The following is a 26485-nucleotide window of genomic DNA, read 5'->3' as shown; positions in this document are numbered from 1 at the left end:
TGCGGGGTGGTCTACCCGCACGTGAGAGCCAGTGGAGCTGAGAGGGTGCAGCGGCGGCGAGGAAGGAGGCGCGCGTGGGAGGGTCGGGCTAACTTCGTCACGGACGCTACCAAATCGCGTTTGGAGGAGGGGGGACGCGTGTCATCACTACCTTGCGAGCCGGGGAGAAGCTACCACTCACCTGGAGGGGGCGGTGGAGCGGAGGGCGGGTCCTACCACCTGTGGGATAAAGGGGCGTGGACGAGCAGAAGCTACCAATCCTCCGGCTGGACCTTAGAGGAAAGTCGCGACTGTGCGTCCCGGGAAGGAAGCCAAGTTGATGGGCTACACTGGGGACAGGGTGAGAGGTCTTGAGGGGCGAGTGGTGGTCTGGAGAGCCCTGGGCACCGCCCTGCTGGGACCCAAATTCTTCGTGGGAACGATGGTAAGCAGCAGGTTTACAGATCCTAAGTGCAAGCGCTCGGCCGAGGAGGGAAACCCAGGTGGAACAAGGATTTTTGGAGGGAGGTCATAGGGCACGAAGTTGTGCCTGCAGCTGTTACCATAGAAACCGGGGACCGGATGTGGCGATCTTAGGGTGCGACAGCCGTCTTTTCTCAGGCCTTCTGGCCAGAGCCTGTCGACTCTATGGCACACTATGAGGAGCCGGCTGTAGGGTTTTTTCAGCGAGGGGAGGAGCGAGCAACTTTTTCCAAAGCGTTTATAGAAACGCAGCAAAGGAAAGGTTTGAGATTGCTGCCATGCCTGGCAGAGACTGAGGGAGGCGGCTGATCTGAGAACAGCCACCCAAAGTTTCCCCGCAGCCTTCCGGAAGTGAAATGGCGGGAGCCTCAGCCTCACTGTCCACTGCCCCCCCGGAAGCGGAAACAGAATCTCAGCGTGCCCCTTCCTCACTGCCCTCCAAATCCAGCTGCAGCCATTGCCGCAACCACGATGCCGAAACGAAAGAAGCAGAATCATCAGCAGCAGCAGCCGCAGCAGCAGCCCCCACTGCCAGAGCGGGAAGAGACTGGAGATGAGGAGGATGGGAGTCCCATCGGTGAGGAGCCCGGGAGTTGTGGGCACATGTCTGTCAGCCGGCCGAGGAGAGGGGTTGGGGGCTGAAAAGGTGCGGGGGAGGGGGCTCCAACGGAAGGAGGAAGGGCGCACGCGCTGGGGCTGGGGCTGGGGCTGGGGGAGGCCTGGCTGGGATGGAACACTAAATGAGTTCTCTTACTTGAACCCTCAACTTCAAACCAGCCACTAAACCTTTCTAAAGAAGGCAGGGGAGAAGATAAAGAGCTTGTGTGCGCAGCCGCAAAACGACAGGGGAGAGGGGCCCTAGAGAGGTTGTAGGTTGCGATGACTGGGATGACAATTTGTGCCCAGACGTTCACGGGGAAGGTGGAAGTGCAGACTTCTGTAAACTACTTGGAGGTGGGGTTGGGGGGAGAGCTATCTGACTGGCCAGCAGTGAAAGAGAGGAGTTGGATTACCTCTGGAATCACTTGGGATCTTTTGGGTAGCAACAATATAAGAGAAAGAGAAAGTTTGTAGGTATCCTTCCCTCATTATCCCCCTGGACTTGGCTGAGTCTCCACTTTGCAAATCCTGAAAACGCTTTGGAAATAGATGGGGTGAGAACTCATAACACTGCTGAGAACATACCTGGCTTTGCTGGTTAGATTAAGAAATGAATAATAGAAGAAAAACATATAAGAACAGGATCATCAGTTTTTTAGTTCATTCTGATGACCATGTTTTCATGTCTGCTCTTAGGACCACCCAGCCTTCTGGGCCCTCCCCCCATGGCCAATGGAAAGCCTGGTGACCCCAAGTCAGGTGAGGAGGAAGGGGCCCTGATCCTTTGATTAGGTCCTGAGAAGGCAGCAAGGGAGGGACTAAAACCCAGAAAGGACTTAAAATTAAAAGATCAGGAATTTTGTACTTAAATGAATGGAGAGATGTGTATTGACAGCCTGGAAAAACTCAATGTTGTAAAAATGTCATTTCTTCCCAAACTGACCTATAGATTCAGTGCACTCCCCATTACAATCCCTACAGTGTTTTTGTAGAAATAAACATTCTACATTATTGTATGGAAATGCAGAGGATCAGGGTGAGAGACTGCAAAGATAATCTTGAAGTGGAAGGGCTTACTCTGAATATTAAGACTTATTGTAAACCTGTAGTAGTTGTAACAGTGTGGTATTGGCCCAACAATAGACATATAAATCAACAGAACGGCATAAAGAGTCCAATAACAGGCCCACACATATGTGGCCATTTCATTGTTGATGAAGATGGAACTGAAATAGTGGTCTTTTCAGTAAATGATGCTGAATTAATTGGATATTCATGGGTAAAGAAATAACTCTAGAAAACAAATGTATTTCATGGGCTTAAAGTAGATGAGAGCTTTTAAACAGACAAGAAACACACACACTAACCATAAAGGAAAGATAAACTGAACTATGTTAGAAAATATGAACTTCTGTTAATCAAATCACACCATTAAGAAGTTAATAGGAAGCCACAGAGTAGAAGATACTTGCAACAAATATAACCAATAAAGAGCTCATATCTTGAATATATAAAAACTCTCTGACAACCTGTTAGAAAAATGGGCAAAAGACCAGAACAGCCACCCGATAAAAAGCGATCTCTAAATAGCCAAAAACATGAATAAGAACTCAACATCATTAGTCATCAAATAACCGCAAGATAAAAACACATAAGTTTGAAACTGAGCCCTTTGTGTACTGTTGGTGGGATTGTAAAGTGGTGCAACCACTATGGAAAACATTATGGAGATTCCTCAAAAAATTAAAAATAGAACTACTGTATGATCCAGCAATTCCACTTCTGGGTATTTACCCAAAAGAATGGAAAGCAGGATCTTGAAGAGGGATTTGCACACCCATGTTCATAACAGCACTGTCCACAGTAGACAAGAGATGGAGCCACCCAAATGTCTGTTGATGGATGAATGGATAAACAAAATGTGGTATAATCATGTAATGAAATATGATCCAGCCCCCAAATGGAAGAAAATCCTGTAACATGCTACAGCACGGATGAACCTTGAGACCATGCTAAATGAAATGAGCCAGTCACAAAAAAAACTGCTCTATGTTTCCACTGATCTGAGGTATCTAAAGTAGTTAAATTCATAGAAACAGAAATTAGAATGGTTGTTGCCAGGAGCTGGGTGGAGGAGGGGGAAAAGAGAGTTGTTGAGTAGCTATAAACTTTCAGTTTTGCAAGATGAAAAATTTCTGGAGATCTGTTTCCAACAAGATGAATTTACTTAACACTACAGAGATGTACACTTAGAGGTAGTTAAGATGGCAAATTTTTTGTTAAATGTTTTAACCACAATTTCAAAACAAAACACTGCTTTTCACACTCACCAGAATGGCAAAAATGAAAAAGATCTATATTACCAAGTGTTGTCAAGGAACAACAGGTTGTCTATGGAACAGCTGCTGGTGGGAGTGTGAGTTGGTACAACCACTTTGGAAAAAAAAAGTTTGACTTCCTTAAACTTGAGTATACGTACACTTGAGGACCCAGTAATACGTCTGCTACGTATACACTCAACAGAAATGAATCCATGTGTGTACCGAAGACATGTATAAAAATGTTCATAGCAGCATTTTTCGTTATAGCCCCACACTGGAATCCACCACAGTAGAATGGCTAAATAAGTTGTTGTATGTGCATGCAATGGGATACTACACTGCAATGAAAATGAAGGAACTCCTGCTACAGGCAACCTGGATGAATCTCATAAACATGATGTTGAGCGAAAGGATCCAGACACAAAAGAATGCAGACTGTATGATTTCATTTATGCAAAGTTCAAAAACAGGCTAAAACTAACCTATGATGCTAGAAGTCAGGATAGTTGTTACTTTTGGGGAGTAGGGTGGGATAGTGGGGGAGGAGGGGCACAAGGGGGTGGGGCTTCTGAAGTGCTAAAAAGGCTCTATCCCTTCTCTAGCCTGTGTTAGTGGAAACACAGGTGTGTTTACTTTGGTGATGATTGAGTTGTGCACTTAAAATTGTGTATTTTTTGGTATGTATATTGTACTTCAATAAAAGTTTTTAAAAAATCAGGGCTTCATTATCTGGATTAAGCTGGCCATTGATCACCTTTCCATGTTTCTCTCTCTCTTGCTCTCTCTCTCCCTCTCTCCCTCTCCCTCTCTCTCTCTCTCTTCAGCTCTTCACAGAGGTCCTCCGGGATCAAGGGGACCAATGATCCCACCACTGCTGAGTCTCCCACCTCCTCCCCGGGGCAGAGGCCCAATTCGGGGAGGCCTAGGCCCCAGGTCTGGCCCATATGGTCGTGGTTGGTGGGGGGTCAATGCTGAGCCTCCTTTTCCTGGACCAGGCCATGGGGGTCCCTCCAGGGGAGGCTTTCACAAAGAGCAGAGAAATCCTCGAAGGCTCAAAAGCTGGTCTCTTATCAAGAATACCTGCCCACCCAAGGATGGACCCCAGGTTATGGAAGGTGAGGTCCATTTTTTTATGCCTGCACACATTGAACACCCATCACTCCCAAAGTGACCTCATGTCCAGAATGCCCATGGCTCTTCTTCTTTGGGCTGTCCTTTGTCCTTTTGAAGTAGGAGTAGCCCTGAATGTTTTTTCTCCCAGGAGAAAGACTACCATTCCATCATATCTGGAAATGGTAGTGAGTAGGAAATCTGACTGCCTTCTCTATCTCTGCTTTTTGTTACATTTGTTTTCTTTCTTACTCACATTTTAAACTGCCCGGTTTTCGCTTGTTCACAGACAAATCTGACCGCCCCGTCTGCCGACACTTTGCCAAAAAGGGCCACTGTCGATATGAGGACCTCTGTGCCTTCTACCATCCTGGCGTAAATGGACCTCCTCTGTGAGACTGTGCCTTCCCATCCAGACTGGAAGGAGCCCTCTGACTTGGCTGCCATATACTTCCCTGTGGCCCTGTGATGGCTACCGCGAGGCCGTTCACCTGCCGCCCTCAGTCAGTGATGCCCAGCTCCATCGCCACCTCCCCCACTCGGGGTCCAGAGCTGTGTTCCGTGACTGGTGCACGGTGTGCGCTCTTCCTTCTGATGCAGCCTCCAGAGACTCGTCTCCGGGACCCCATCTTTGCTCCATTCAACTGCCTCCTGGATCCTCTTCCCCCTCGCCAGCTGACTGCAGAACAGGAAACCTCTTTGGTGCTGTTTCTTGTGCATCTGTCCACCCAGCCCCGGGTAGCGCCCTGGATTCCTGAGAGCCCTGGAGCAGTTTCCTACCATTCCTTTCTCGCTGCTTGTTTTAAGTCCTTTTTATGTGACACCCCCTTCCCCCAGTGTTGTCAGCTGCTCTGTGACACTCACCAGCTTGTCTGACCCGGGGTCAAGTTGGGATGACTGGTGCAGAGTCACTCCTGAGAGGCCACGTTCCCTGCTTTTGGATTTTGTAGTTTCTGCGTCAGTAGCATGATCTCCACCGCTATGGTCTGTGATCACTGTGCTTTGTGAGACTGTGCATCCCCTCATAGCCTTTCTCAGTGTCCATGGCATTTTTGTGACTTCCGAACGCTAGAGTGAGTTTTTCTGCCAAAATGTGTGGGGCCGTTGGTGCCCTCTAGACTTTCCCCACCTCCCGACGTGGGAGAACTGTGAAACTTCCACAAGGCTGCCTGCCTGGTCCTCCCCATTCTCCCGGTATCGGTTTCTCTGGGTTTGACACAGGCCCGAGAGACGTCCTCTACCCTATCTCCTCTCCAGCCCGTTTTAGTTAGACTATGTCATTGTGAGGCCACCAGCCCTTTCGTTTGAATTCTGTGAATCTCCACCTGGTCTACCTGTGGGTGGAACTTGGACAGTACTGTCGCCCTCTTCCAACCTTCTTCCCCTGCATCCCTGGCACTGGTTGTTTTCTGTGAAAACGGCAGTGAACAGGTTCAGTTTTGAACTGGCCCTGGGGAAATGGGTCAGGAGTTGTGTGGGCAAGAGGAAGGGATGAGAGCCGTTGGAGAACTGAGAATGAATTTTTTTTTCTTTCTAACATGTTTTTATATTAGTAATAAATGCAGCGGAAACAAGCATTTTCTTTAATCCCTGTGTTCCAGTCATCTCCGGAGGTGCAGGTGAGGCTGTTCTTGTTGGAGTCAGTTTATTCTTCATTTAGTTCATACGCAGTGTTGCTAGAAGTTTCTTCCAGTCTGAGGAAACCGGTGGCGTCCCATTAACCTATGGGAATCAACCCGACCAGGTTGCATTTTGTTCAAGGGTAAAGTTTTGTTGAGAGAAGGGAAAGGCCGGGTATCCATGGAGTAATTTTTAAACATTTTACCTGCATTTATGGTTTGAGGTTTATGGAGTGGTAATGACAAAGCAGTCTTTCAACAAATACCTGTAGCGTGCGTGTGGGCCAGGCAATGTACTAGACGCTAGAGAAAATGGAGAGCCGAAATCAATGAATTTACAAGAGGAGACACGTTAGTGAAAAAGTCACCAGTATGCGTGAAGTACCTGTCAGAAGTGCTATGAAAAAGCGAGACGGGGACTTCCCTGGTGGCACAGTGGTTAAGAATCCGCCTGCCAATGCAGGGGACACGGGTTCGAGCTCTGGTCCGTGAAGATCCCATACGCTGCAGAGCAACTAAGCCTGTGCGCCACAAATACTGAGCCTGCACTCTAGAGCCCGCGAGCCACAACTACTGAGCCCGCGTGCCACAACTAGTGAGCCTGCGCGCCTAGAGCCTGTGCTCTGAAACGAGAAGCCGCCACAGTGAGAAGCCCCAGCTCGCGGCAACTAGAGAAAGCCCGCGCGCAGCAACAAAGACCCAATGCAGCGAAAGATAAATAAATAAAAAATAAATACATTTATATTAAAAAAAAAAAAGCGAGGCATGGTGGGGAAGCATGTAATAAACGGAGTCTGGGGAGATGGCAGGTGAGACAAGCTCTGAGCACAAGCAGGAGGTGAGGTGGGAGAGCAGAGTCCAGGCAAAGGTGTTGCTAAGAGGAGATGGGGAGAATGAGAGGCGAGGAGAAGGAGAAGGAGCTAGACCACTCGGTGGTGGTATAGACTTGGGTAGCAGAGTGGAAGAAACGTGAACATTTGGAAATAAAGACACCAAAATGAAAGTATTTTAGGCTTCCCAGGATCGGGTCATTCTGGCTCGCATAACCAAATGCTGTTTGAAAAGGTATTAGAAGAAAACAGGCAGAATGCCACTAATTTGCTTTTGGAATGGTTGCATCTGAGCTGCCTTTTAAGACATCCAATGAGAGATATAAAGTAAGTAGTTGGATATACAGATTTGGTACTCAGATTAAAACTAGAGACATAAATCTGAGTTACCTGCATATAGGTAGTGGTTGAAGCTATGAGCGTGGATACATTCATTCACTCTAAATATTAAGCACCTATTATGGCCCAGTTATGAGTTTTAAGTTCAGTTGTAACAAACCAAAATTAGTCTTAAAGCAAGATAGAAGTTTATTTCTCTCACAAGTCAAGAAGTAGTACAAGGCATGTGTGACAATCATGCCACCACAAGGTCCTCAGGCATTCAGAACCCCTGCTCCCCCCAGCTCTCAGCTCCATGATTCTTGGGGCCAGACCCTCCTATTCACAGTCTGCAGTGAAACTCTAGCTCACTTATCCATGCTCCAAGCCTCAGGACAGAGGAAGGGCAGAGGAAATTACCTCCAAGCTAAAATACCCTCTTTAACTTACACATCACTGGCCATAACTTGGCCATAACTTGGCCAATCCTTGGCCCCAGTGAGGCTTGAAAAGTACTCTTTATTCAGGCAGCCATGTACTAAGCAAACTCTTGGCCCTTCAGCAGGTAAAAACATTAGAGGAGGATGAACATCCTCTACCAGTGCCTCCCTGCTAGAATTTGGACATGAAATAGAGAATAAGACAGTAAAAGTGTCAGTGCCCTCCAACCAAAGACCACACAGGAACCACCTCTAGTTAAACAAAGCTGGGTTTATCACCTGCAGAGATCTCACTAAGAGACGGTTAGGAGTGACAGGATTAGATTGTGTTAGGTGATTTGGGGGAAGATTCAAGGAAGTGGGGAATCTAGATTGAGTGCTCCCAGGAAGTGGGAGCAATTCTATGATTTCACATTTTAATAGTCATCCCTCGGTATCTATGGGGAATTGGTTCCAGGACCCCCTCATGTGCCAACATCCAAGGATGCTCAAGTCCCTTGTATAAGATGGCATAATATCTGCGTATAACCTGCACACATCCCCTCCTATACTTTGTCATCTCTAGATGACTTATAATACTGAATACAATGTAAATGCCATGTAAATAGTTATAAATACAATGTAAATGCTATGTAAGTAGTAGCTGGTATGCAGCAAACTTAGATTTGCTTTTTGGAATTTCCTGGAATTTCTTTTTTCCCCTAATATTTTGATCCTAGGTTGGTTGAATCCGAATATGTGGAACCCACAGATAACGGAGTCTCCTCTGGGGGGGAGAAATGAAACATGGCTGAAGCTGTAATTGGCAAAAAAGCAGCCACTACTCATTTTAGCTGAGAGAGACCTGTTTAGAATTTATGGTTTGCATAGTAACCTTGTTTTTGTCTGCACTTACACAAGATTATAGACTCTGTCTTACTTCCTCACAGTCACAGATTGGCCTTGTCTGGCATGGGTGTTCTGAGGTTATGTTCAATGTGAGAGCACTATGGCCTAGATGTGAGAGCCAGCCCAGCTCTTAAAAACACCAAGGCCGGACTTCCCTGGTGGCGCAGCAGTTAAGAATCCACCTGCCAATGCAGGGGACACAGGTTCGATCCCTGATCCGGTAAGATCCCACATGCCGCGGAGCAACTAAGCCCGTGCGCCACAACTACTGAGCCCGTGCGCCTAGAGCCCACATGCTCTGCAACAAGAGAAGCCACTGCAATGAGACGCCCGCACACCGAAACGACGACCCAACACAGCCAAAAGTAAAAACAAACAAATAAATACATTTACTAAAAAAAAAAGTCAGGAAGTTCCAATGAATCCAAGAGTCACACACACACACAAAAGAAGTGACCCAAATATTGATTGTGGTGGTGATTTAACAGGTGTGTACATGTCAAAACTTATCAAAGTGTACACTTTGCAGTTTATTGGCTGTCTACTGTATATGCAGTTTATGGTAACTCAATTACACCTCAGAAAAGCTGTTACCAAAAAAAAAAAAGGTGAACTGAAGCTCCACCGCACCGTGATTTCTGTTTGTTAGGCTAGAGTTCCTCCTCGTTTACACCTCTACACCTCGGGATTTTGTGACACATCTCAACACTTGACCGACAAGGCCTCTTCCTGAGTCGGTGGACTGCGCCTTTCTGCTCCTAACCAGACATAAGGGGCTGGTACAAGGTAGCATTCAGTTTCTTAAAAAAAGAAAAGACAAAAGATGACTTCACTCTTTCATACTAGTCGGAAATTATTATGTTCAGTCGTTAGTCACGCGGCGTCGCGGAGTCACTGGGTTGGGGTTCCCCAACCGTCATAAACTTGCTGTCGCGACCCGAGCGGGCGGACCCGCGCCGCAAGCGCTCCCGGGAGATGAAGGCGCGGCGCGCTTGTGGGCCGTCCGGGGGCGGGGTCGACAGCGCAGGCGTAGAGAGCCCGCCTGGTTCCGGGCCCCAAGCTGCCGGAACCGGAAATAGCACCCGGCGCCGCCAAGATTGCCGTAACTGCCACCGCGATGCCGAAGGGGCCCAAGCAGCAGCTGCCGGAGCCCGAGTGGATCGGGGACGGAGAGACCACGAGCCCCACAGGTGAGGCTGGTAGGCAGGGAGGGAAGGAGATAGGAAAGAGAAGAAGAGAGAGAAGTGTGTGCGTGTCTTAGGAGAGGGTCACGGGGCGCGAGATTGACCGGGCCGTGCGAGGGCTACGGCGCATGCGTTCAGTGGGGCCGGGAAGAGTTTGCCCTGGCAGGAGGGCTTTTGGGGTGCCGGCAAAAGAAGAGGTGCCGGGGTGTCACGCAGGAACTTCAGTAAGACTGGGAAAGAGACGAGGAAGAGCGTATGGTACCGAGGGAGAGATGGGGAAAACTGAGAAAGTCCTGTTTTCTTCTCTTTTGGACATCTTCCCCACCACACGGTATTCCACATCCAGCACTTACATATTGATACAAGCTGTGCCTCGACCTCCTCCCTCTCTCTCTGTCTCTCTCTCTCTCTTACTCTCTCTCTCTTACTTTCTCTCTCTCTCTCTCTCTCTCTCTCGCGCGCGCGCACACACACACACACACATACACATTCTCACACTCACAGTCTCACCCGTGGAACCCATTATCCCACCTGCTTCTTAAGAGAGGAGGACTCCTTGCGCTCTTTCGTAAGACATCTTTCTGACTCTACTGGAGCAAGAGCATAGATACTGGGTGTTGGAAAAGCAGCGGATGTTTATTGAGTACCTGTTTTTAATTATGCAGTGTAAATGCTGTGCTTTGGGGAGGGGAGAAAAAAATACGAAGACATCCTACCAGGCTTGAAGGTACTTCAAGAGGGAGATAAAATGGACACAAATAATTATAGTAGGTATACAGTGACTAACTTTACAGGCATTTATTGGATGCCTACTTTGTACCTGGTGTTGTGCTGAAGAACTGGAGGTGTAGGGATGAAAGATAAGCCTTGCCTGTCGAGAAGGGGCAAGTGTAGTGGAGGGGACAGAGCATTAATCAGGCAGAGGCTGACAGAGTGTGATGAATGTCTTGAGAATGCTATGGGACTAGCATAGAGAGGGGCAACATCTATCAGATAGGGCGGGAGTGTCAGCAAAGCCTCTCAGGAATATGTGATAGCCGAGTTCGTTCTTGAAGGATCAGTGTGAGTTAGCAAGGGGAAGAACATCCTAAGTAAGCAGAGGGTGCAGTTAGTGCAGAGGTAGAGATGTAGTTGAGCCTGGCTGGTTCCCAGTATTGTGTGACTAGTGTGATGGGGTTGGAAAGACGTGCGGGAGACAGATAATGAAAGGCTTTATACACTACTCCAAGGAACTTAGTCCTAAAAACATTAAGAAGGAGGACCCATTGAAGTGCATAAGGAATGGTTGGAGAGAGGGAGACCATTTAGGAGGCTCTGGTAATGATCCAGGTGAGAAGTGGTAAGAGAGTAAGCCAGGGCATTGACTAGAACTGGGAACCAGCTAAATCAAGGGAGAAGAATTAAGGCTGACACTCACTTGAATAATGCAGCGGTTAGTAGGCTATTCATTGAAAGCAGTAGTGGGCTGTGGAGTGGGGAGTGGGAAGAGGTAAGGTCAGCTTTTGAATGCTGAGTTGGAGATTTCTGGGGAATTTTAAGAGGAGATGGCAAGGAGAGAGTTTGTTCGGTGGCTGTGGAGAGAGCTCTAGACTAGGAGTAAGGACACCGGTGAGTGTAGTTGTACGGGGCATCCCCTAGAGAGTGTATGCAGATTGAAACGAAAAGACGTAGAAGGTGGGAACCCAAAAGAACCTCAACAATTAAGGGAAGTAAGGTAGAGAAGGAGGCTGAGGAGATGAGACCGAGAAAGGCGAGCAGCCAGAGAAACTAGAGGCAGACCAGCAGCAGCAGGATCCCTGACGCTAAGTAGCAACAGGAAAGGAGAATTAAAAGGATGAGGAGGTCGGTAGCATGGAATGTTGCCAAGTAATCAAGCAAAATAAGGACTACAAAGAAACCTTTTCGGGTTGAACAACTAAGGGGACAGTGACAACTTTGAGAAAAGTAGTATTCATTAGAAGATGACAGCTGAATCAGGTTGCAGTATGTTCAAAAAGGAACGGGAGATGAGCAGGTGGAGCTAGTGTGGACTGCACTTTTGAGACTCAGTGAAGACAAGGATAGAAACAGTAATTGGGGGAGGAGATTGTAAGGTTACGGAAAGTGCTTTACTTGGCTTTGAAATTAGGAGCCACTTCAGTGATGTACTTACTAAGGGGAGGAGCCGTTAGAGGGGGAGACGTGGAGGATATAGCATAGCTTTAGCCACACTTAGCCTTTTCCTGTTCCTTGCTGATAATACTTTCTCACGCTTGAACCTGTGCACAGGCTTCTCTCCCGACGGTCGGGAGGTGTGGTTGTGTTAGTCCTTGGAGATACATTAGTGTCTGAGTCACTTCTCAGTGTTGTCAGGGTGCGCTGATCATGTCATTCCTTCTCGTGTACTGCAGTGAGTCCTCCTTCTTAATGGCTTTAGGATTAGACTCCTTGGAATAGCTTATAAAACCTTTCATTACTTTCTCCTGCACATCTTTTCAGTTCCATCACGCTAGTCACCCAATATGGGGATCAGATTTTGAAATGTGTTCAGGATGGAGGTCACAGATTAAGCAAAGACAGGCACAAGCATGCCTGGGAGTTAACCAAGGAGCGAGGAGAAGCCAGTGTCCAGAACACGGGTATGGATAGGGAAACAGAGATAGACAAGATAGGATGCGCCCTTTTAGTCTGTGAGGCCCTAAGTTATAGGGATTGTCCTTTATTATCTCCAGTTTTTGACACTGTAGATGCTCAGTATCTGAATAAATGATTACTATGGACTAGGTGGAAATCTGGTCTGAGAATACTCAATGTGGTAGATAGCAGAAAGCCTTTGTTTTGGGGTTTTTTGGGGAAGAAAAACCTAAGTGATTGCAGGAGTGCTTTTGGATAGAATTGGGTAGCAGTGGGTGGATGGGATGGTTGGGAGACGAATGTGATAGTGGATAGGCCTGGGCGTGGAGAGAAATCACGAGGCTGCTGGCTGCCTCCCAGTCTGATGTGGGAGGGAGTTAGACCTAGTCCCCTGCCTTCAGGGAAATGGGGATGAACAGAAAGTAGAAGTCGGAATTTGTTCAGTCAGTAAACTTTTATTGACTTCCCACTTTGCTCCCTGGGAACACAAGTTAAGCAGTCTCTCAGGTTGCTCTCTAGGATGAAGGACCGATGCCCAATTAAGTACAACAAGCGTGATTTGTGCTAGAAATGGGAGTGGAGCAGGTGCGGCATAGACCCAGGTGTCTGTTGACTTACCAGATGGCTCTGTTTCCATGGCCTGCAGGTTCCAAAACTGACATATCCCTAACTGAATTCATATTTTTGTCCTACCTTTCTCCCCCATGGGTGGTAGGGGTGGGGAGAGGGGTCCTTCTCTTCCAGTATATCCTGCGTTAATCAATGGTACCAATAGCCCAGCTAATTTTGCCAGCTAAAAACATTGGCGTCATCTCTGAATACTCTTACTTCTCACCTCTGCCATCACTCTGTGAATTCTCCTTCTCTGCCTCCCACTGCTAGCCTAGACCAGCCACCATTGTCTGTCTTGTGGGACAGTGCCAATGTCTAGGGAGCGGTAGTTGAGCTAGAAAAACAGTAAATAGGGTAGTTGAGCTAGAAAAACAGTAAATAGCTAGAAAAACAGTAAATAGTAAATAGAAAAACAGTAAATAGAGCTTGGCAGGAGAGATCAGGGTGCTTTGGAATTTGCAAATCATCATTCACAATGTCTGCTTAACCTTCTAGACAAAGTGGTGAAGAAAGGGAAGAAGGACAGGAAGACCAAAAAGACGGTGAGGAGAGAGGACTGTGGGTGTTTCCGAGCAGAAGGTGGCCCTTTGAAGGCGGTGGGGGCCCAAGGGAGGGGACGAGGTCTTGTCAGGAGAGGGAGCAAGGTGGGATGGAGTGGAAGGTCCCTGGGCTCGTGTGTGGTGGTGAAGGGCTTGGTTGGTTTCTGAGCCATGTTTACCTAGATCTTAACTCCCGTTATAGTTCTTCGAAGAGCTGGCAGTAGAAGACAGACAGGCTGGGGAAGAAAAGAAAGTGCTCAAGGAGAAGGAGCAGCAACAGCAGCAGCAGCAGCAGCAGCAGGTACAGGTGTCCGGGCCCCACCGCTACATGGAGGCCTCCATGGGTCCGCCAGCCCCTCTGCAGCCCGCACTGGGTCACTCAGCTGACGGGGAGCTCTCTCTGGAGCAGAGATACAGCAGCGGCCTGGGCTTCATTCTCTCACTGTTTGGCTTTCAGCAGCAAAAAAAGAAGCGAGACACTCGAAAAAGCCGTCGGAAAAAGGATGTGGATGATGACGGAGAGGAGAAGGAGCTCATGGAGCGTCTTAAGAAGCTCTCAGTGCCGGCCAGTGATGAGGAGGAGGAGGGTAAATGTCCCGAGGGGAAATGGGTACCTGGAACCCTTTAGTCATGAAGAGTCAGGAGCCTCATTCCTTGCTTTTGGAGCTGGATTAGATTAAGGAGCAGGACATTGTAATTCTCCTTTCCTGTCTCACCTTCTCCCCTTGTCATTTCAGTACCTGCCCCAGTACCCCGAGGAGGGAAGAAAACCAAGGTAAGCCATCTGTGTGGTAGACAGAGACCCCAGGGGTGCAGCCTTGACCATCCCGCTGACTTCTCTGGCCCTTTCATTCTCCAGGGTGGTAATGTTTTTGCAGCCCTGATTCAGGATCAGAGTGAGGAAGAAGAGGAGGAGGAAGAAAAACATCCTCCTAAGCCAGCCAAGCCAGAGAAAAATCGGATCAATAAGGTGATAGTGGTGGCTCTGCCAGTCACTCCCACCCTGTGTAGCACTTCTGGCCACAGTGTGGTAATTTCCTGGCTTCTTTTCCTGCTTTTCAGCTAGCTCTTCTAGGCCAGTCTTGCTTACACTGTCAAAGTCAGCTTTTTAAAATACTCTTCATCACTCGGAAATTTACAGTGATCCTGTTGCTTTCAAACTCAAAATATAAAACAAAGGCCTTCGGGTCTTTGCCCTTCCACTTGGACCCCTCTGCAGGGTTACTTGGGACTTCTCCATGTATACCTTTCAGATTAGCCTGATCCCATCTTGGCATCCAGCTTGACTGTGTGTTGAAACCTTTGTTCTTTATGCCTTCTCTTCCCTCTTCCTAGAACACCTTCACTAAGCCCACATCCATTACCTCTTCTCGAGGTTTGTCCTCTTGAGGAAGCCCTCCATTGCTAGGGCCATCTCACCCACGTGGCTCACTTGCCTGACTCACAGTCCCTTAGCTTTGCTGATATTCTCTAGTCGCCTCTTCACTATCTTTATCCAGCCGGAGACTAGGGTTTTTCTGGGTCTCATTTTCTCCCTGACAGACTCAGTATAGTTAACTGCTACTCCTAGACTCCCTAGAAACTCTTGTTAAGCTACAATATAGCAAATTAATTTGTGTGTGTCTGTGTGTGTCTTCTCCAGGCTGTATCTCAGGAACAACAGCCAGGGCTCAAGGGCAAAAAGGGAAAGGAGGAGAAGTCAAAGGGGAAAGCCAAGGTGAGGGAGTATAGGCAGGAGGAGGGGCTGGGTCTCAGGAATCAGAGCATTTCATCAAACTTGCTGTCTTTTCCCTGGTAGCCTCAAAATAAATTTGCTGCTCTGGACAATGAAGAGGAGGAGGATGAAGAGGAAATAACAAAAGAAGAGGAACCACCCAAGCAAGGGAAGGAGAAGGCCAAGAAGGCAGAGCAGGTTTGTATTTTGGTGTTGGGGGAAGGTGGGCTGAGGGACTAGGACTCTGTGGCCCTTGGGCAGGGGGCAGGATCTGGGGGTGCTCTTACTCTCCAGAGCAGGAGTTGGCAAACTTTTTTTTTTTTTGTCCCTGCCACACGGCTTGCGGGATCTTAGTTCCCCAACCAGGGATTGAACCCGGGCCCATGGCACTGAAACCATGGAGTCCTAACCACTGGACCACCAGGCAAGTCCCAGGCAAACTTCTATAAAGGGACACATAATAAATATTTTTGGCTTTGTAGGCCATATGCAATCTCTGATGCATATTCTTCTCCTTTTCTATTTTTGGAAAAATCCCTTGAAAATGTAAAAACCGTTCTTAGCTCAAGGGCCATCATTGGCAACTCCTGATCCAGAGAGGAAATGATGTGGGCCTTAGCCTCAGTCAGTCTGAGTTCTGGCTCTTGCCACTCACTGTGTGACCTTGAGCACATTTTTCCATCTCCTTGGGTCTCAGTTTTCTCATCTGTGTGATCTAGTGATCTCTGAGCTCCCTCGTACCGTTAGCACTTGCTGGTTCTGATTTTGCTGGATTTCTCAGTGACTGTATGCTAGGGCTTCCAGACCTTTTCTCTGCATGTTAATGTGTAGGCCACTGATACATGAGAAAAAGAACCTCATATAACCCTCAATTACACTGTATTGGCAGTTACATAGTTACAGTACATAGTTACAGGTACACATACATTATTACATTTCAGACATAAATACTCATACCATTTCTGGTGGCAAAAATGGATACAGGGCTGCAAGGAGAGCAGGGCGGGTATGAGAATGGGAGCAGATCCACCAGTGTATTTCAGGACCCTGGTGGAGAGAGACAGAGCTGACTGTGGAACTGGGGGTACGTGATGTGAAGTCTGAGTTCTAGAAGGGGTCCCTTGTTTTTACCATCCCCTGGTTCTCACAGGGCTCAGAGGAAGAAGGAGAGGAGGAGGAGGAAGAAGGGGAGTCCAAGGCTGATGATCCCTACGCTCACCTTAGCAAGAAGGAAAAGAAGAAACTGAAGAAACAGGTAAAACCTTGGGTTCTTGGTGGTCAAAGGTGGGAGAATCTGATTTTTTTTTTTTTTTTTTTTTTCCCTTAACGCTTCAAGTGGGGACATGTGAATTAGGGGACAAGAAGGAGCGCTTTGGGTGCTATGTCAAGTAGAACAGTTGGAGTAAGGAAATAATTGCGCTCTGTGAGCCTTGTCTCGGTGTCTGGTGACATGGGGCTGTATTGTGGTGATGGGAAAGTGGCAGGCAATAGCCTCAAATGTGATTTTTCCTTCCTTCTCAGATGGAGTATGAGCGCCAGGTGGCTTCATTAAAAGCAGCCAATGCTGCTGAAAATGACTTTTCCGTGTCGCAAGCAGAGGTGTCTTCCCGCCAGGCCATGTTAGAAAATGCATCTGACATCAAGGTAAGATCTGAGGGGGCCCCTCTACCAGCTCACCCAGGGACATGCCACTTCTCACCTTCCCCTGAGTGGCCACGGCAACCGAGGAAGTGGGTATGAATGGGAAGTCCATTGGGAAGAAAGCTTGGAGCCATTCTCTACACCTTGAGTTCTGCTAACTTGAGTGAGAAGATAGAAGAACCAGCATAAGGGTCCACCCTTGGAGGGAAGCAAGGCGGGACAGGCTGGCCGCGCTTAGGATTTGGAGACTCCGATTAGAGGCAGTGGTTGGGGAAGGGCCCGGTGTGGTGAGAAGAGGGGACTTCCCTGCAGAGAGAAAGCTGCAGCTGCTGTCTGGAAGGGAGAGTTCTCATGTGCTCGCTCCTTCCCTGACAACTGCAGCTGGAGAAGTTCAGCATCTCCGCCCACGGCAAGGAGCTGTTTGTCAACGCAGACCTGTACATTGTCGCCAGCCGCCGCTATGGGCTGGTGGGACCCAATGGGTGAGGAGAGGAGGGGCTGGAGCTATGAGAGGGGCGGGGCTGGAAGGAGAAGAGACTTCTCTGAGGCGGCCTGGTCCTAAAAGCTCTCATCCCCCAGCAAGGGCAAGACCACTCTCCTCAAGCACATCGCCAACCGAGCCCTGAGCATCCCTCCCAACATCGACGTGCTGCTCTGTGAGCAGGGTGAGGCCGCTGGTGGGAGAGGGGCTTGGTGGGGAGGTGAAACCGAGGGGCCTGAGGGGGGCCGCCACTGGGGTACAGGAGCCAACCAAGAATAGAAGAAACCGTGGTTGTAGAGTTGGAAGGGTTATGTGGGGAGACTGGGCACTGGGAAATGGTGCTAAAGAAGGGGGAGAAGAGATGAGAGACTGGAGAATATTTTATTTGGAACAAGTACAAAGAGCTGGGCAGGGTCAGGCAAACCAGAAACAGAGCTGCAGGGAAGAGGGAATAGGAGGCTTGGCCCTTGGGACACCCTGACTTCTCCCCTGCCTCCAGAGGTGGTAGCCGATGAGACGCCGGCCGTGCAGGCTGTTCTCCGAGCCGACACCAAGCGCTTGAAGCTGTTGGAAGAGGAGCAGCAGCTTCAGGGACAGCTGGAGCAGGGCGATGACGCGGCTGCCGAGAGGCTCGAGAAGGTAGAGGAGATGGCGCAGGGGACACGGGCTAAGACTGGGGGCTCCTGGGACCTCGCAGCATGTGTCCTCTTCTCCCTCCTCCCAGGTGTATGAGGAATTGCGGGCTACCGGGGCGGCAGCTGCAGAGGCCAAAGCCCGCCGGATCCTGGCCGGTCTGGGCTTTGACCCTGAGATGCAGAATCGACCCACACAGAAGTTCTCGGGGGGCTGGCGCATGCGCGTCTCCCTGGCCAGGTGGGACCCCCCTCACCACCCTCCCTTCCAGCCTCCGTCCACCAGGGCTCTTTCCCTTATTCCCGTTCTTCTAAGGCCATCTTCTCCCTCCCTTACTGTCTGCCTTGTCAGACTCGGGGTCTTTTCTCCCTACCTGGGGGTGTATTCTGTCTCTGTGTCTCCTGCCTGGGAACCGTCTAAGGAGAGATTGGGAAGGAGTGTTCATGGTCTCAGGCTCCACTTACCAGAGGCTTCTCTGGGTTCTCTGAGCAAGGGTCGTCTTCCCCCTGACACTCTGCATTCTGCTGCCCTGCCCTCTAGGGCGCTATTCATGGAGCCCACACTGCTGATGTTGGATGAGCCCACCAACCACCTGGACCTCAACGCTGTCATCTGGCTCAATAAGTGAGTAGCCCTTGATTGCAGCCTTTGCATCGTTGGTTCGCATTCTGCCCTCATTTCCTCTAGCTGGTCTCCACTCTGCCCTTGACAGCTCGCACTCCAGCCCCCGCTCTTTCACTCCCTGCCCCCCATGCTCTGTCTGCTTCCCCTGACTCCACCCTAACCTGGCCATTGTGACATTTCCACACTTCTCTAAAACCCAGCTACCTCCAAGGCTGGCGGAAGACGCTGCTCATCGTCTCCCATGACCAGGGCTTCCTGGATGACGTCTGTACCGATATCATTCATCTTGATGCCCAGCGGCTCCATTACTACAGGGGCAATTACAGTAAGGAGGATCGTTTGGGGGCAAGGAAAGGGGTGGTTCCTGGAGAAAGGCCTGGGAGGGAGGGCCTGTAGGGTTGTGGTGATAATTCTGAGTCTTTCAGAATTCTAGACAACGACGCCTGCCCCCATCCTCCCCCGTCCTGCTGGGGAGAGGGACAACCATCGATGCCCATTCCCCTCTCTTGCCCCAGTGACCTTCAAGAAGATGTACCAACAGAAGCAGAAGGAACTGCTGAAGCAGTATGAGAAGCAGGAGAAAAAGCTGAAGGAGTTAAAGGCGGGCGGCAAGTCGACCAAGCAGGCGGTGAGCACCTGGGTCTTCCTGGGATGGGGTCTTCTCAAGAGAAGGAGCAAGACTCGGGCCCTGCCTGCCTTTCGAGGCCTTCTGTGAAGGGTGCGGATGTCTCCCTTTCCCCTTCTTCCCCAGGAAAAGCAAACAAAGGAAGCCCTGACTCGAAAGCAGCAGAAGTGCCGGAGGAAGAACCAGGATGAGGAGTCACAGGAGGCCCCCGAGCTCCTGAAGCGCCCCAGGGAGTACACTGTGCGCTTCACGTTCCCCGACCCGCCGCCGCTCAGCCCTCCGGTGCTGGGCCTGCACGGTGAGCGGCCACGGCCCTGCCTTCCCTCCACACCAGGACATTCAGGGCACCCTCGGGGGACTCTGAAGAGAAAATAAAGTGCTTCTTTTCCTGGCCTCTCAGGTGTGACGTTTGGCTATGAGGGGCAGAAACCACTCTTTAAGAATCTGGATTTTGGCATTGACATGGACTCAAGGAGTGAGTTGGCAGGGGAGGCTCAGGAGCCCCGGGGAGAGTTTCTGGGGACCTCGCCTCTTTGACCTCTGTCTTCCTTCTGGCAGTCTGCATCGTGGGCCCTAACGGTGTGGGGAAGAGCACCCTGCTGCTGCTGCTGACCGGCAAGCTGACGCCGGTGAGTCCGGGAGCCAGGAAGGGGGGACGGCGACGAGCGAGCGAAGCGTGAGCACACGGCTGTGCCCCAGAGGCTGCAGTCGGGGGCCCCTCTGTGCCGTGGAGAGTTAAATACAGAACTTGTCATGGATGGTGTGTTTCCTTGAGAGGTGCTGTAGAGGAGGACAGTTTAGATCAGGCGGGGAGAAGAGCCAGGAGAAGTGGGGCCAGGCTAGGGGCACGCGCCTCCCCCTCTGCCCCCTGCCATGTGTTTCAGTTATGCAAGAAATACATGCCCATTGTAGAGAGGTTAGAAATTGCACAAGCCAGGGAATTCCCTGGCGGTCCAGTGGTAAGGACTCGGAGCTTTCACTCCCATGGGCCCGGGTTCAATCTCTGGTCGGTGAACTAAGATCCCTCAAGCTGCGCGGCGCAGCTGAAAAAAAAAAAGAAAAAGAAATTGTGTAAGCCAGAGAAAAATCTAGAGGTCACCTGTATTAATTTTGATGGATTGCTTTCCCCTTTTTTCCTTTACAAGCGTGCATATAATTTTTTTTTAACGAAAGTGGCCTATCGTGTGAATTGTTCTGTAACCAGCTTTTTCCAGATAATGTACATCAAGCGTTTTTCCATGCCAGTAGTGTGCATTCATTTCGTATGGATCTGCCATAGTTTATTTGATGTCAGTCGTTTAGATTATTTCTGATTTTTCACTAAAGGACAAAATTATAGTAAATGGTCTTATTATACCTGTTCATGAATTTAGTTTTCCGTAGGATAAATTCCCTAGAATTGCTTTGGGGACTTTTGCGGCGTTATGTAGTGCTTAGGTGGGTTGTAGCCATTTGTCCACCCTCCAAGAAAGTGTTGAGAGGGCCCATTGCCTCATACCCACAGAGAGTAGATCTTCAGAAAGGTGTTCTAGATCCTCCCACAAACTGTCTCTTAATCCCCATCTGAGGTGGAACCCTGAAAACATCTTGCTGGAAGGCGGGGTTGGGGATGAGGGTCCTTTACTTGTGGTCAGTCTGCTCCTGGTTCTGAATCTCTGCTTTTTGTCTCCCCCTCCTTGATTCTCTTCTTGCTTCTGATTTCCTGGGCCTGCCTTGGTCACGTTCAGGAGCACGCCCGTGTCCCCTTTCTCACACTGGCTTGTTCCCAGCCCGGTTCTGGCGTTTAGCTCCCCTTCAGAAAAGTTGGGGTGTGGAGCTGCAGCTCCTTTCCCCTTCCCCTTAGCTCCCCCCTTGCTTTTTCCTTGCAGACTCGTGGGGAAATGAGGAAGAACCACCGGCTGGTAAGTGGCTTTGGGAATCAGGGAGTAAGAGGCCGACAGAGGAAATATGACTTTGACCGACCACCTCCCTCTCCTCTCGGGCAGAAAATTGGCTTCTTCAACCAGCAGTACGCAGAGCAGCTGCACATGGAGGAGACGCCCACCGAGTACTTGCAGCAGGGCTTCAACCTGCCCTACCAGGATGCCCGCAAGTGCCTGGGCCGCTTCGGCCTGGAGAGTCACGCCCACACCATACAGATCTGCAAACTCTCTGGTACCAGGGGCCAGGGCAGGTGTCCCCGTCCTTAGCCTTCATACTTGCAGACTGTCCCTAGAGGCAGGAGGAAAGAGGAACTGGGACTTGGGGGACCTCACTGCGTGCGCACGTGCACACACACACACACACACACACATTCAGGGTTTACCTGGAGAAATGTCAGGTGGTGAAAGGTGCGGTGGATCTCCTTTCCCTTTGCTATACAGGTGGGCAGAAAGCCCGAGTTGTGTTTGCAGAGCTGGCCTGTCGGGAGCCTGATGTCCTCATCTTGGTGAGTGAGCTGGACTTCAGGGCTGGGGTAAGGGTGACAGAAAGGAAAGGTAGGAGTCGTAACTCTCAGTCACGGGATGCCTCCTCCCCCATAGGACGAGCCCACCAATAACCTGGACATTGAGTCTATCGACGCTCTTGGGGAGGCCATCAACGAATACAAGGGTGGTGAGTCAGCTCAGGGCGCGCCCTCCTCCTCCCCGCCTTGGGGACGGGGCTGTGGTGTCTTTCGGCTGGGCGCCCTCCTCTCAGGTTCTGATTCCCCTCTTCCTCCTTCCTCCCTGCCCTCCGTTCTCGCCATCTTTCTTCAAAGCTGTGATCGTCGTCAGCCATGATGCCCGACTTATCACAGAAACCAACTGCCAGCTGTGGGTGGTGGAGGAGCAGAGCGTTAGCCAGATCGATGGTGACTTCGAAGACTACAAGCGGGAGGTGTTGGAGGCCCTGGGTGAAGTCGTGGTCAACCGGCCCCGAGAGTGAGCTTTGCTTCCTGCACATCCCCTCGTCTCCTCTCCACTCGGAAGCCTGCTCTGGTCTGCAGCTGGCGCAGCAGCTACTCGGGTACATGAAGGCGGAGCGTGGTCTTGATGTGACCAGGATACCGCTTTGATTGCTTCCTCTTCTCTGAAAGACTTGTCTGATTGCTCTCTTCAGATAACTGAGCTGGCCTTGTCCTTGAAATCCCTCTGTACAAGCAGAGGTGAGCTTTGTTATGGGGTTCCATCCAGCCAAGCTCGTGTGGCCAGTTGTCTGAGACTCTGTCCTCATTCAGAAGCCTGCGTCTGGTCCGCCTCAAAGCTTCAGGCCCAGCTGCTGCCCTGTTCTGTGAGTGGTGCTGCTTTTTTCTGGTGGATTTAATGCTGGCCTAACTGGTACAAACAGCTGGTGCAGCTCAGAGCTGGAGGAGAGTTCTGAGGCCTGTGCTGTCACCCAGGATTTGGTGCCTGCAGTCTCTAGTCTGGTTGGGGACTTGGGGGCAGGAAATGAATGCTGCTGAACTCGAATCACCCTTTACAAGGGGAAGAAATAAAGGAAAGGAGTTGCACCGCCCTGTCACTGTTTGGAGATTTCGTGGGAGCTGGAACTGTTCTTACTCTTGATTTGCTTTGTTCGGTTTACTAGCAGCGGTTAGTATCCTCTCTTCCCCACCAGTACACATGGGTCTGACTTGCAGTCTTACTGCACTTTAGATGGTGCTCACTGTTTGAGGGGCCTCCCTCCCTTCCCACAGCCCTTCCGACAAGGACAAGGGAAAGTGAGTCATCCCTTCCAACTAGGACACTCGGGTTTCTCACTATCCAAGCTCCGCCCTGGTATCAGGGACCAGAGAGCTGATCCTCCCAGACGTTACTAAATCAGCCAACATGTACAGCACCGTGCGGTATGCAAAAAGGGAAGAGACAAGGTCTGCCTTCATGAATAGTCTGGATAGAGAAGACTTAGAAAATAAGACATGAGTGTATAGCGTGATACGATTAATTGCCAAATGTGTGGTGCTCTAGATTCTAAGTTGCCTTGAGCTCATAGAAGAGAAAGATTATCCAGAACTTGGTTATTTGGCGGGATGACTTGAGGGTGGACCTTGAAATAGTAAGGATTCTTTTTTAAAAATTTATTTATTAATTTATTGTTGGCTGCGTTGGGTCTTTGTTGCTGCACACAGGCTTTCACTAGTTGCGGCGAGTGGGGGCTACTCTTCGTTGTGATGCGCGGGCTTCTCATTGCGGTGGCTTCTCTTGTTGTGGAGCACGGGCTCTAGGTGCGTGGGCCTCAGTAGTTGTGGCACATGGGCTCAGTAGTTATGGCTCGTGGGCTCTAGAGCACAGGCTCAGTAGTTGTAGTGCACGGGCTTAGGTGCTCCGCAGCACGTGGGATCTTCCCGGACCAGGGCTTGAACCGGTGTGCCCTGCATTGGCAGGTAGATTCTTAACAACTGCACCACCAGGGAAGTCCCAGGATTTTAGTAATGAGGAACAGGGAGCCATTTTTGGAATGTAGGAAAAGAGCAGGTCTAAGGCAGATCTAAAGAAGAAAAAACTATTTGAGAGTTAATGACAGAACATGGCTGGTGTGGCCACTTTTCTTATTAGAGTTAGATTGGAGAGATGGGTTTGGAAAGTAAAACCCAAGTGGCAAGTGGTTGGTTGGTAGTGATTTCAGGTAGTGATGGGCGAGGTGGACTTTAGAGACTTATGGGACGGGCCCCAGAACTTTCGTTATGGGGATGAGGTAATAAATCCTGAATTAGGATACGAGAGAGAGAGATAGAAGGCAAGGACAGATGGAAAGAGCCAGGTGTGGGAGTTGGAGAGAGGATGGTCAGATGTGTGCAGTTCCGGGGGAAATATGAAGAACCATTTAAGATTTACTAACTTGGGATGTCTAATTTTGGGAAGTTATTTTCTGGCCAAATAATACTGGACCTCAATTATGAGTCTTACGCTAAAAGTGAAGGTTTGGTGTGAAGACGATTGCAGAGGTGCCGTTGGATACATCTCCAAGTTAGATATAAAGGAACACCCCTCATGGAATTTGAGGGAAAAGCATCAGGGTCTTGTGCCAAGTAAGATGTTACATGTGAAAGTATTCTCCACAATTCCACGAAGTTGGTCTGTCGTAGAACAGTGGGAGCAGGCTTCAAGTCCACTACTAACGGGGTGACCTTGGACTTAGCCTCTTGGTGGTACCTGTTTCCTCATTTGTAACATGAAGGTGATAAAAAGCACCTACCTCACAAGGTTATTAAGGGATTAGATAAGTATTTGTGAAGTGCTTTAATTTTTTTTTTTTTTTACTTTTGTTACATGTATTTCATGTACACTCTACACTTTGCACTTAAATTTTTCAGTTCCCTAGTCTAGATGAGATGTTACACAAAATAGCTGGGAATGTTGTTTATAAAATGAACACCAACATTTTGCATTTTAAGTGTTTGACCGCTGATTTCACTACAAATACTTCAGATGCTCCAAAATAACTTCCATCCATGGACACAAGTTTTATTTCTTTCCTCAATATATATACTATAATAATGCACTTCAAATATGGGCAAAAGAATGCCACTTCTTCAAAAAGAGCAGCATAGAAATGGAACTCGAAAGGAAAAAATTACACATTTACACAGTAGTACAGTATGTGGGTAACCCAAAGCCTGAAAAATGGAATTTAGTTAACAATTAAATATTTTTATTCACGACAGTCTTTGTCACCTACAAATCATGCACTAAATGTGGTTCATAATTTGCACCGTAGAAGTGTTTAAAAAAATTAGTTACTCTTCTCCACACCTTCCTAATGAGGAAACAGACTCAGAGACGCTGACGTGCCCATGGTCACCCAGCCTGGAAAGGAGAGTTCCTGGGCTGGGGGCCCTAGTTTGCTGATGCCAGTGCCCTGGGCGTTCTCACTCATCTGTAGAATGTGGACAGGATGACCAAAGGATGAGTCCTTGAGTGGCATGAGAGCCAAGGCAGGACTGTGTTTTAGGAACATGTGAGAGACGTTTTAGGGAAGACTGTCAGCACTACAGTGGGAAAGATGAAAGTCGGGAAGGAGCCCTGTGGCCGTACACAACTCAGAGGAGGCCTGGGAATGTGAGAAGTTGCCCTTGTGCTGCTGGTGCTGGTGCAGCAGCTGAAACGCTTGAACGGGTGGCTGCTCTAGGGCAGTGGTTCTCAGCGTGTCCTAGACCAGCGGCAGCATCACCTGGAGTTTGTTAGAAGTGCAAAGGTAGGACTCAGTGGTGCCTTTGGAGCATGTCACAGGAAACATGGCGTTAGGAAAGAAAGGGTAGGGGTCACCTTTAGCTTGAGTGATTAGGGAAGACTTCTCAGAGGAAGTGACATTAATTAAAACCAAAGCCTAGGTGGAGAAGGAACCAACTAGATGGGTGAGAAAGAGCCTTCAGGAAGGCACCAGAATGTGCAGAGGCTCAGAAGCTGAAAGGAGCTTGACTTGGTCAGGAACATGGCTTGAGCTTAGAGCTTGAGCAGCGGCCAGAACACGTGGGGTCTTATAAACATTGATAGGGAGTTAGGATATGGTTCTAGGAGTAATAGAAGGCAGTGTGTACGCAGGAGTGTGAATTGACCTGATTTTCATTTTCACAAAATTGCTCTGGCTGCTGAGTGAAGAGTGGTGGGTGGGAGGGAGACAGGGAGAGGAGATGCCAGGAGAGGCGAGCAGGAGGAGATATCCTCCTTCCTCTAAGAAAGGAAAGGAGATAATGTAGACCCAGATATTTTCAGGTGAAGAGAAGGGGAAATGGTGCTCACATAGGATGGGTCTCACTTTCTCAGGAGATTTGGTGCCAGAGAAGGGAGAGGAGTTAGGAGTTGCCAGGCAGCAGTGAATGTTGAGTCAGTGCTAGTAATTTGTACTGGGCAAAGATGGTAGGATTTCGTGGTTTTTCAACATTATGTTTACTGCCTGGGAGCAGGAATGGGAGAAATAGAATAATGGTGATTCAGAATTGGAGATTGCACTGGTGTGCTTGGGGAAGGGTTGACAGAGAAGTCAGAAGTTAATAGGGGCTTCCCTGGTGGCGCAGTGGTTGAGAATCTGCCTGCTAATGCAGGGGACACGGGTTCGAGCCCTGGTCTGGGAGGATCCCACATGCTGTGGAGCAACTAGGCCCGTGAGCCACAACTACTGAGCCTGCGCGTCTGGAGCCTGTGCTCCGCAACAAGAGAGGCCATGATAGTGAGAGGCCCGTGCACTGCGATGAAGAGTGGCCCCCGCTTGCCGCAACTAGAGAAAGCCCTCGCACAGAAACGAAGACCCAACACAGCCATAAATAAATAAA

The 26485-nt window shown here is 49.4% G+C and overlaps 2 protein-coding genes across 6 annotated transcripts; both read left to right on the top strand.

Moving 5' to 3' along the window:
* The first annotated feature begins 157 nt into the window (after positions 1-157).
* Positions 158-6070, top strand: PRR3 (proline rich 3). Of its 3 annotated transcripts, none has more exons than XM_007194024.3 (5): positions 158-424; positions 911-1039; positions 1759-1821; positions 4208-4498; positions 4783-6070. In XM_007194024.3, the coding sequence occupies exons 2-5, from the start codon at positions 934-936 to the stop codon at positions 4887-4889; spliced, it is 567 nt and encodes a 188-aa protein (XP_007194086.1). In that variant the 5' UTR covers positions 158-424; positions 911-933; the 3' UTR covers positions 4890-6070. The 3 variants fall into 3 exon arrangements, with proteins under 3 accessions (XP_007194086.1, XP_057410679.1, XP_007194087.2); XM_057554696.1 differs by having other exon boundaries at positions 793-1039; XM_007194025.3 differs by lacking the exon at positions 1759-1821 and having other exon boundaries at positions 793-1039.
* Positions 6071-9655: 3585 nt separating this feature from the next.
* ABCF1 (ATP binding cassette subfamily F member 1) lies at positions 9656-22731 on the top strand. 3 transcript variants are annotated; one of them, XM_007194022.2, is made up of 25 exons: positions 9656-9778; positions 13493-13539; positions 13739-13837; positions 13997-14123; positions 14274-14311; positions 14396-14506; positions 15179-15253; positions 15335-15448; positions 16401-16505; positions 16772-16894; positions 17273-17373; positions 17471-17556; positions 17872-18011; positions 18097-18245; positions 18546-18629; positions 18830-18954; positions 19145-19257; positions 19381-19552; positions 19655-19729; positions 19813-19883; positions 21123-21155; positions 21240-21408; positions 21618-21682; positions 21777-21849; positions 21995-22731. In XM_007194022.2, the coding sequence occupies exons 1-25, from the start codon at positions 9706-9708 to the stop codon at positions 22159-22161; spliced, it is 2535 nt and encodes an 844-aa protein (XP_007194084.2). In that variant the 5' UTR covers positions 9656-9705; the 3' UTR covers positions 22162-22731. The 3 variants fall into 3 exon arrangements, with proteins under 3 accessions (XP_007194084.2, XP_057411519.1, XP_057411521.1); XM_057555536.1 differs by having other exon boundaries at positions 13994-14123; XM_057555538.1 differs by lacking the exon at positions 15179-15253 and having other exon boundaries at positions 13994-14123.
* Positions 22732-26485: the final 3754 nt, after the last annotated feature.

This window comes from Balaenoptera acutorostrata, chromosome 10 (genome assembly GCF_949987535.1).
Source record: "Balaenoptera acutorostrata chromosome 10, mBalAcu1.1, whole genome shotgun sequence".
NCBI lineage: Eukaryota > Metazoa > Chordata > Mammalia > Artiodactyla > Balaenopteridae > Balaenoptera > Balaenoptera acutorostrata.
The sequence above is the reverse complement of the archived record's forward strand: the minus strand, read 5'-3'. Positions and strand labels throughout refer to the sequence as shown.